General features: G+C 52.4%; 1 protein-coding gene across 2 annotated transcripts in view; it reads left to right on the plus strand.

Annotated features, from left to right (window-relative positions):
• Positions 1-4310: 4310 nt before the first annotated feature.
• LOC311323491 (V-type proton ATPase subunit C 1-A-like) overlaps positions 4311-10118 on the plus strand; it is an 11190-nt gene continuing 5382 nt past the window's right edge. Inside the window, exons 1-9 of one of the 2 annotated variants that reach the window (XM_084455731.1) lie at positions 4311-4446; positions 5392-5579; positions 5845-5912; positions 6733-6818; positions 7099-7193; positions 8126-8217; positions 8380-8478; positions 8722-8790; positions 9035-9127. In XM_084455731.1, coding sequence (XP_084311857.1) covers positions 5448-5579; positions 5845-5912; positions 6733-6818; positions 7099-7193; positions 8126-8217; positions 8380-8478; positions 8722-8790; positions 9035-9127 — 734 coding nt within the window. In that variant the 5' untranslated portion in view covers positions 4311-4446; positions 5392-5447. Of the gene's footprint in view, positions 4447-5391; positions 5913-6732; positions 6819-7098; positions 7194-8125; positions 8218-8379; positions 8479-8721; positions 8791-9034; positions 9128-10118 lie in introns of those variants that run through there. The other variant, XM_084455730.1, reaches the window with a different exon arrangement.

Raw genomic sequence — 10118 nt, forward strand, 5'->3', positions numbered from 1 at the left:
CGTAGTGAATGAATATACACAGCTACACATAAATACACTGACAAGGGTCTTTTATCTCGGTCACTGGGGCTGTTTCCAGAAGCAACACTTTAAAATTGAATATTTTGATAGTTTCTAAGAAGGGTCTTTTTCTCTGTGAAGTCAACTTGTAAGACCTGTCTGGTGATTGTGAGTAAATGTATAATGTGCCTACAGATCCGTTTGCCTCCTAGCCTGTTGTGGTGCCCCCCCAGGCCTGTAGCCTGTACCCCCCCAGGCCTGTAGCCTGTACCCCCCCAGGCCTGTAGCCTGTACCCCCCCAGGCCTGTAGCCTGTACCCACCCAGGCCTGTAGCCTGTACCCCCCAGGCCTGTAGCCTGTACCCCCCCAGGCCTGTAGCCTGTACCCCCCCAGGCCTGTACCCCCCAGGCCTGTAGCCTGTACCCCCCCAGGCCTGTAGCCTGTACCCCCCCAGGCCTGTACCCCCCCAGGCCTGTACCCACCCAGGCCTGTAGCCTGTACCCCCCCAGGCCTGTAGCCTGTACCCCCCCAGGCCTGTAGCCTGTACCCACCCAGGCCTGTAGCCTGTACCCCCCCAGGCCTGTAGCCTGTACCCCCCCAGGCCTGTAGCCTGTATCCCCCAGGCCTGTAGCCTGTACCCCCCCAGGCCTGTAGCCTGTACCCCCCCAGGCCTGTAGCCTGTACCCCCCCAGGCCTGTAGCCTGTATCCCCCAGGCCTGTAGCCTGTACCCCCCCAGGCCCGTAGCCTGTACCCCCCCAGGCCCGTAGCCTGTACCCCCCCAGGCCCGTAGCCTGTACCCCCCCAGGCCTGTAGCCTGTACCCCCCCAGGCCCGTAGCCTGTACCCCCCAGGCCTGTAGCCTGTACCCACCCAGGCCTGTAGCCTGTACCCACCCAGGCCTGTAGCCTGTACCCACCCAGGCCTGTAGCCTGTACCCCCCCAGGCCTGTAGCCTGTACCCACCCAGGCCTGTACCCCCCCAGGCCTGTACCCCCCCAGGCCTGTAGCCTGTACCCACCCAGGCCTGTAGCCTGTACCCCCCCAGGCCTGTAGCCTGTACCCACCCAGGCCTGTACCCCCCCAGGCCTGTACCCCCCCAGGCCTGTAGCCTGTACCCCCCCAGGCCTGTAGCCTGTACCCCCCCAGGCCTGTAGCCTGTACCCCCCCAGGCCTGTAGCCTGTACCCCCCCAGGCCTGTAGCCTGTACCCCCCCCAGGCCTGTAGCCTGTATCCCCCAGGCCTGTAGCCTCTACCCACCCAGGCCTGTAGCCTGTATCCCCCAGGCCTGTAGCCTGTATCCCCCAGGCCTGTAGCCTGTACCCCCCCCAGGCCTGTAGCCTGTACCCCCCCCAGGCCTGTAGCCTGTATCCCCCAGGCCTGTAGCCTGTACCCCCCAGGCCTGTAGCCTGTACCCCCCCCAGGCCTGTAGCCTGTACCCCCCCCAGGCCTGTAGCCTGTACCCCCCCCAGGCCTGTAGCCTGTATCCCCCAGGCCTGTAGCCTGTACCCCCCCCAGGCCTGTAGCCTGTACCCCCCCCAGGCCTGTAGCCTGTATCCCCCCAGGCCTGTAGCCTGTACCCCCCAGGCCTGTAGCCTGTACCCACCCAGGCCTGTAGCCTGTACCCCCCAGGCCTGTAGCCTGTACCCCCCCAGGCCCGTAGCCTGTACCCCCCCAGGCCCGTAGCCTGTACCCCCCCAGGCCCGTAGCCTGTACCCCCCAGGCCTGTAGCCTGTACCCACCCAGGCCTGTAGCCTGTACCCACCCAGGCCTGTAGCCTGTACCCCCCCAGGCCTGTAGCCTGTACCCACCCAGGCCTGTACCCCCCCAGGCCTGTACCCCCCCAGGCCTGTAGCCTGTACCCACCCAGGCCTGTAGCCTGTACCCCCCCAGGCCTGTAGCCTGTACCCACCCAGGCCTGTACCCCCCCAGGCCTGTAGCCTGTACCCCCCCAGGCCTGTAGCCTGTACCCCCCCAGGCCTGTAGCCTGTACCCCCCCCAGGCCTGTAGCCTGTATCCCCCAGGCCTGTAGCCTGTACCCACCCAGGCCTGTAGCCTGTATCCCCCAGGCCTGTAGCCTGTACCCCCCCCAGGCCTGTACCCCCCCAGGCCTGTAGCCTGTACCCCCCCAGGCCTGTAGCCTGTACCCCCCCAGGCCTGTAGCCTGTATCCCCCAGGCCTGTAGCCTGTACCCCCCCCAGGCCTGTAGCCTGTATCCCCCAGGCCTGTAGCCTGTACCCCCCCAGGCCTGTAGCCTGTACCCCCCCAGGCCTGTAGCCTGTACCCCCCCAGGCCTGTAGCCTGTATCCCCCAGGCCTGTAGCCTGTACCCCCCCCAGGCCTGTAGCCTGTACCCCCCCCAGGCCTGTAGCCTGTATCCCCCAGGCCTGTAGCCTGTACCCCCCCCAGGCCTGTAGCCTGTATCCCCCAGGCCTGTAGCCTGTACCCCCCAGGCCTGTAGCCTGTACCCACCCAGGCCTGTAGCCTGTACCCCCCAGGCCTGTAGCCTGTACCCCCCCAGGCCTGTAGCCTGTACCCCCCCAGGCCTGTAGCCTGTACCCACCCAGGCCTGTAGCCTGTACCCCCCAGGCCTGTAGCCTGTACCCCCCCAGGCCTGTAGCCTGTACCCACCCAAATGCACAAGGAATTACAGCCTTTCTTGGTTTTCTAACCAGTTGGATTCCTGAATTTTCCCTTACCATGCTACCTCAAAAACTTCAAGGCACAAAGTGTTTCTTCCCGACTGCATCTCAACAAGACATGTGACCCCCACTGAAGGTGACATTGCTTTAGTATAGTATTGTGTTTGCCACATTATTATTGTATTTTGCACTGTCCTGTCTTGTTCTTGCAATATGTTTATTGTCATATGACAGACCAAAGCAAATTCCTCCTATGTGCAAACCTACTGGGTCGAAATAAATCAGATTGTGATTGTGATTGATTACTATAGGCTCTGGACATGGCCAGGAGAGGAGATCCTCCGGACTCTAGACTGGGCCTGGTCAGGATGGTAAGGGTTCTGGACTGGGCCTGGTCAGGATGGGTTCTGGACTGGGCCTGGTCAGGATGGTAAGGGTTCTGGACTGGGCCTGGTCAGGAGGGTAAGGGTTCTGGACTGGGCCTGGTCAGGATGGGTTCTGGACTGGGCCTGGTCAGGAGGGTAAGGGTTCTGGACTGGGCCTGGTCAGGATGGGCTCTGGACTGGGCCTGGTCAGGATGGGTTCTGGACTGGGCCTGGTCAGGATGGTAAGGGTTCTGGACTGGGCCTGGTCAGGATGGGTTCTGGACTGGGCCTGGTCAGGAGGGTAAGGGTTCTGGACTGGGCCTGGTCAGGATGGTAAGGGTTCTGGACTGGGCCTGGTCAGGATGGGTTCTGGACTGGGCCTGGTCAGGAGGGTAAGGGTTCTGGACTGGGCCTGGTCAGGATGGGTAAGGGTTCTGGACTGGGCCTGGTCAGGATGGTAAGGGTTCTGGACTGGGCCTGGTCAGGATGGGTTCTGGACTGGGCCTGGTCAGGATGGTAAGGGTTCTGGACCGGGCCTGGTCAGGAGGGTAAGGGTTCTGGACCGGGCCTGGTCAGGAGGGTAAGGGTTCTGGACTGGGCCTGGTCAGGATGGGTTCTGGACTGGGCCTGGTCAGGATGGTAAGGGTTCTGGACTGGGCCTGGTCAGGATGGTAAGGGTTCTGGACCGGGCCTGGTCAGGAGGGTAAGGGTTCTGGACTGGGCCTGGTCAGGATGGGTTCTGGACTGGGCCTGGTCAGGATGGTAAGGGTTCTGGACTGGGCCTGGTCAGGAGGGTAAGGGTTCTGGACTGGGCCTGGTCAGGATGGGTTCTGGACCGGGCCTGGTCAGTAATGGTAAGGGTTCTGGACTGGGCCTGGTCAGGATGGGTTCTGGACTGGGCCTGGTCAGGATGGGTTCTGGACTGGGCCTGGTCAGGAAGGGTAAGGGTTCTGGACTGGGCCTGGTCAGGAGGGTAAGGGTTCTGGACTGGGCCTGGTCAGTAATGGTAAGGGTTCTGGACTGGGCCTGGTCAGGATGGGTTCTGGACTGGGCCTGGTCAGGATGGTAAGGGTTCTGGACTGGGCCTGGTCAGGATGGGTTCTGGACTGGGCCTGGTCAGGATGGTAAGGGTTCTGGACTGGGCCTGGTCAGGATGGGCTCTGGACTGGGCCTGGTCAGTAAGGGTAAGGGTTCTGGACTGGGCCTGGTCAGGATGGGCTCTGGACTGGTCTGGGGTCAGTAATATTGTCTAAATGACCAAAACAAACCCCTCTGCGCATGAACTTTAGCGCATGCGCACTGGCTATCACACACTCAGCTGACAGTGATGCTGTCTTGAAGGACCTCTGAATTAAAATCCGGATACTCTAACAATGGCTCATACATTCTGACTCATTTTATTGCATTACATTGCGTTAAATTACCTATTTCATTGAACGAGTCGGTAAGTGTGAGAATGCAACGATTTTGACGTGGTCGTGACAACCTGTGACTGCTTATACTTGCTAGCTCTAGCTGTGATGGCTAGCTGTGATGGTTAGCTGTGATGGCTAGCTGTGATGGCTGTGATGGCTGTGATGCTAGCTGTGATGCTAGCTGTGATGCTAGCTGTGATGGCTAGCTGTGATGCTAGCTGTGATGCTAGCTGTGATGGTTAGCTGTGATGACTAGCTGTGATGGCTGTGATGGCTGTGATGGTTAGCTGTGATGCTAGCTGTGATGACTAGCTGTGATGGCTAGCTGTGATGGCTGTGATGGCTAGCTGTGATGGCTAGCTGTGATGGCTAGCTGTAGCTACAGTGCTAACCATGCTAACCATGCATGTTAAAGTTAGTTTAGGATAGCTGTAAACCTGCTGTCAATTATGGCAACTTGGCGTTACGTTAGGCATTGATATATTTAAGTAAAAGAAATGTCCATAACAGCTATTATTACATTCATGGTTCAGTTTGATCCCATTGAGTGACCTGCTGGTCAGCTGACAGATGAGAAATCATCATTTTAAGTAAGGAACAGGCTGAACAGACCAAATGCAAGCAGACCAGCCCTTGACCATTCAGACCAGGTTTGGGGAAGTGAGAGTTAGGATCCAGAAGGAGGAAGAGATCAGAGGCAGACCCAGCTTTCTTGATCATGGGAGATCTTTATATTGTGTTCATTCTGTATCTACAGAACAGTGTAGATGTTCAATGGCAGGCTGTTTGGTTCAACCAGTACCAGAGAATCAAAACAATATGCTAGACCACACAGGCTATTTACCTTGTAGATACAACTAGAGGGCTTTTTGGGGAGTAACTCTTCCCGTTTACACAGATGTACATTTAAGGCCACATTTCGTGGACAGTGCTTTCTTACACACATTCTCTTTCTCCCTCTCTCTCCCTCTCAGTCTCTCAGTGACCTCTCTGTGGCCTACAGTAGTCACCTACCAGTCTTACTACAGCCATGACTGAGTTCTGGTTGATCTCTGCCCCTGGGGAGAAGACCTGCCAGCAGACGTGGGACAAGATGATGGTGGCCACCACGCGCACCAACAACCTGTCCACCAACAACAAGTTCAACATCCCTGACCTCAAAGTCAGACGGCTGCTACGACGTTGTGTCTCTGATGTTGTTGGATGAAGTGTGCGTGTTGTTGGATGAAGTGTGCGTGTTGTTGGATGAAGTGTGCGTGTTGTTGGATGAAGTGTGCGTGTTGTTGGATGAAGTGTGCGTGTTGTTGGATGAAGTGTGCGTGTTGTTGGATGAGGTGTGCGTGTGGTTGGATGAAGTGTGCGTGTTGTTGGATGAAGTGTGCGTGGAGCAGCTTTTGACTGTGTGTCTGTGTTCTTGTGCTAAACAGGTTGGGACGCTAGATGTTCTAGTGGGTCTCTCTGACGAGCTGGCTAAGTTGGACACCTTTGTCGAAAGGTACTTCAGAACTTTGTTGTGTTATGAATCAAAAGTGCTATATGAGACTTCAAAGTAGTTGTCGGAATACCATAAGTTCATATACTAATGTACATTGTCTTCAGTATAAAGTTGATGTGTGGATGGTGTCTGGCCTCGTGAGCGCACTGAGACCATTTAACTCAGTAGCGTGAGGAATGCCCCATGGCACGCTTGCTCTAGAATCCAGAGAGCTCGTCCAATGACCGCAGGGTTGGCAGTTCGAATCCCAGCTCCTCCTGTTCACATGTCGAAATGTCCTTGGGAAAGACACTGACTGAGCCCCAAACTGCTCCCAATGAGCAGACTAGCACCTTGCATGGCCGCTGCCGCCATTGGTCCGTGAATGTGTGTGAATAATGGGACATTATAGAGTGCTTTGGATAAAAGTGCTACAGGTGCATCCCAAACAATTAGAATATTGTGAAAAAGTTTATTATTTTCCGTAATTTAATTCAAAAAGTGAAACTTTAATGTATTCTAGATCCATTACACAAAGTGAAATACATCAAGCCTTTTTTGTTTTAATCTTTATGATTGTACAGCATGTTCAGTATGTTCATTTATACACTCAATACTTGGTGGGGGCTCCTTTTACACAAACTACTGCATCAACGTGGAGCAACATGGAGGCAATCAGCCTTGAAATATTTCACTACATGTGTAATGAATCTATAATATATGAAAGTTTCACTTTTTGAATTGAATTACGGAAAATAATGAACTTTCCACAAGATTCAAATTTTCTGAGATGCACCTGTATATAAGTGCGGTCCATTCCCCATTTACCTGTGTCCCCAAGTGTGGTGAAGAAGGTGGCTCAGTACATGGCTGATGTCCTGGAGGACAGCCGAGACAAAGTCCAGGAGAACCTGCTGGCTAACGGAGGTCAGGACCACGCCCTCATCAGAACCACTCACACACATTCATCCATTCATCTGTCAAGTCTGACATTCTCTGACTTATTTGCTGCTCTGCTGAATTCCTGGAAGCCTATTGAAATACTTAATGACATATTAATGACTCACAAACTTCACAACTGTCTTGATTTCCCTGTGTGCTGAATTGTGTTGAAACCCATGTACATTTACCATGTCTCTCATTATGGGTTCTACACAAGAACATACATTTTAATGTCTTTTTCAATTTTGATTTCTTTCCGTCCCAGTTGACCTGGTGACCTATGTCACCAGGTTCCAGTGGGACATGGCGAAGTATCCCATCAAGCAGTCGCTGAAGAACATCTCGGAGATCATCTCCAAGGTACAGGGGGTGGATAGTGGATGATGCAGGAAATGTCTCTGCCTTAGCCTTGCTTTTAAAGGGATTGATATCTTGATGAAAGCGAAGTGAAGTGGATGACATCAGTGGAGAATTGTCGTCGATAAGCAATTATTCCATCCCATACGGATTTAAAGTATAGAATTGTTGTTTGAACATGCTCAGATTACTCACACAAGAGTACACGAGGGCACAGTTAGGGGATTTTAAATGCATGCAATGATTTATATGGAGTCATTCTGTCCAGGAAAGTGACGCCTATACCCCCCCTCCTCCAACCCATTCCCCTATACCCCCCCTCCTCCAACCCATTCCCCTATACCCCCCCTCCTCCAACCCATTCCCCTATACCCCCCCTCCTCCAACCCATTCCCCTATACCCCCCCACCTCCAACCCATTCCCCTATACCCCCCCCCCCTCCAACCCATTCCCCTATACCCCCCCACCTCCAACCCATTCCCCTATACCCCCCCCCCTCCAACCCATTCCCCTATACCCCCCCACCTCCAACCCATTCCCCTATACCCCCCCTCTTCCAACCCATTCCCCTATACCCCCCCTCCCCCCCTCCAACCCATTCCACTATACCCCCCTCCTCCAACCCATTCCCCTATACCCCCCCCTCCTCCAACCCATTCCCCTATACCCCCCCCCCTCCAACCCATTCCCCTATACCCCCCCCCCCCTCCAACCCATTCCCCTATACCCCCCCTCCTCCAACCCATTCCCCTATACCCCCCCCTCCTCCAACCCATTCCACTATACCCCCCCCCCCCTCCAACCCATTCCCCTATACCCCCCCTCCTCCAACCCATTCCCCTATACCCCCCCTCCTCCAACCCATTCCCCTATACCCCCCCACCTCCAACCCATTCCCCTATAACCCCCCTCCTCCAACCCATTCTCTTTGTAGCAAGTCACTCAGATTGACAACGACCTGAAGGCCCGAGCGTCTGCCTACAACAACCTGAAGGGCAACCTGCAGAACCTGGAGAGGAAGAACGCGTGAGTCACATGACCTCCTCCTCCTCCAGCCAACCTTCTCCCCATGCCATCTCCTCCTTATACCATTTCATATTTCCATTTATGATGGCCTCTGATAAGTATGCAGAATGGCAGGGTGTGAATGTGAATGATAAACCATGATATATATGTGTTCTCCACTAGAGGGAGCTTGTTGACCAGGAGTCTGGCTGACATAGTGAAGAAAGAGGATTTTGTGCTGGACTCAGAATACCTGATTACTATGCTGGTGGTTGTCCCTAAGTAAGTGCAGCCATCTGTAGCATGCTTGTGTTCATTTACTGGATACCATCTCTATGACGATGTTATGCGCTGTGCAGTATATCTACAACAATTTCCCCTCTGGGATAAATAAACTACTGTTAAGTTGAGGTAATAAACTACTGTTAAGTTGAGGTAATAAACTACTGTTAAGTTGAGGTAATAAACTACTGTTAAGTTGAGGTAATTGGCCATTAAAGATAATATTGAGTCTCTTTTCCCTAGGATCAGCTATGCAGACTGGCAGAAGACATACGAGACCCTTGCTGAAATGGTGGTGCCACGCTCCACCAAGTAAGTCACTTGATGGTTTTTACAGGGCTGGCTACATCGGACTGGGTTCTAGGCACTTTCATTCATTGCTACTGAATGTGGGAAGGACATTTATATTATATATATATATATTTATATAACCTCAGTCCCTGGTGGGCAGCTGCACCGGAACCTGACGCTTAGACCGCTTCAACACCGCGGACCCCTTAGCTTTCTAACGGAATAATGACCAATAATGTGACTGTCAATCTGTCACCTTCCACAGTTTGCTGTTCGAGGACCAGGACAGCGGCCTGTTCAGTGTCACCCTCTTCAGGAAGGCCATCGACGACTTCAGACACAAGGCCAGGGAAAACAAGTACGTCTCTCTGCACCTGTCTGGGGCCCTCCTTCCATCCTGCCAGAAATCACTGATCTGACAGGACGGCGTTGGTGAAAGCTGTGTAGGAGGGAACATGCTTTCACCTATCCACTTATACTGTAGATCAGAGAGTACACAAGGAAGGGATGCTTGAAGCTACAGTAGGAGGAATTATTTACATTTTCAAACAGGTCGCAAGAACAAACTCCCCAGAGTATCCATAAACAACCTCTCTTCCTTTCTCTCTAGATGTGTGTGTGTAGATCTAGGATTATGTAGGTCTAAGCAAAATGTATGAAATTACACTTACCCTATTTAAGGATGGAGAGATTCCATCCTGATTACTGAGCGTTGCAAAGGATTGGAATATTCCTGGTAATTTTTAAAAATTCCATGGAACAATACAGGGTTTTTTTTCGGTAACATTCTGGAAATTTTGGGAATTTACTAATGATGAAAAGGATAGAAAGAAGTAAACAGAAGAGAATTGTATATGATTAGTGTGGCCGTTAATCTGTAAAATATCCCCCTAGATATGAACCATGAATCTAGTGAATAGCATCAGTGGGTATAAACCAGATTGATGGAATTTTCTATTTATCAAAGAAAACAAAGGATACTTACAGTAGACTGCTTTTTAATTCTACCCTTGATAAAGATGAACAAAAGTGATCAAATACAATTCATATTTCAGTGTCCGTAATATTATATTTGTGATATGTCACTCAATTGCAGTATGATCCACTTTTGAGCTCTGTCCTTTGGAAGCATTTCTCCATAACCATAATATTTATCCACTTTAAATTATTGGACAACATGGAGACAGACTTAAACCATATAAAGATTGTGTGATTATAAACTTTTATTAGAAAATTATTATGGCATAAATGACCAAAGTTTCCTAAAAATAGTTGCACTTAAGGATACTTTTGACCTGAATGGTGCACCGTTCTCATGGTAACATGCCCCTGGCAACTTAAGAGCTATT

This window comes from Borostomias antarcticus, assembly GCF_949987555.1.
Source record: "Borostomias antarcticus genome assembly, chromosome: 21".
In the NCBI taxonomy this organism is placed as follows: Eukaryota; Metazoa; Chordata; class Actinopteri; order Stomiiformes; family Stomiidae; genus Borostomias; species Borostomias antarcticus.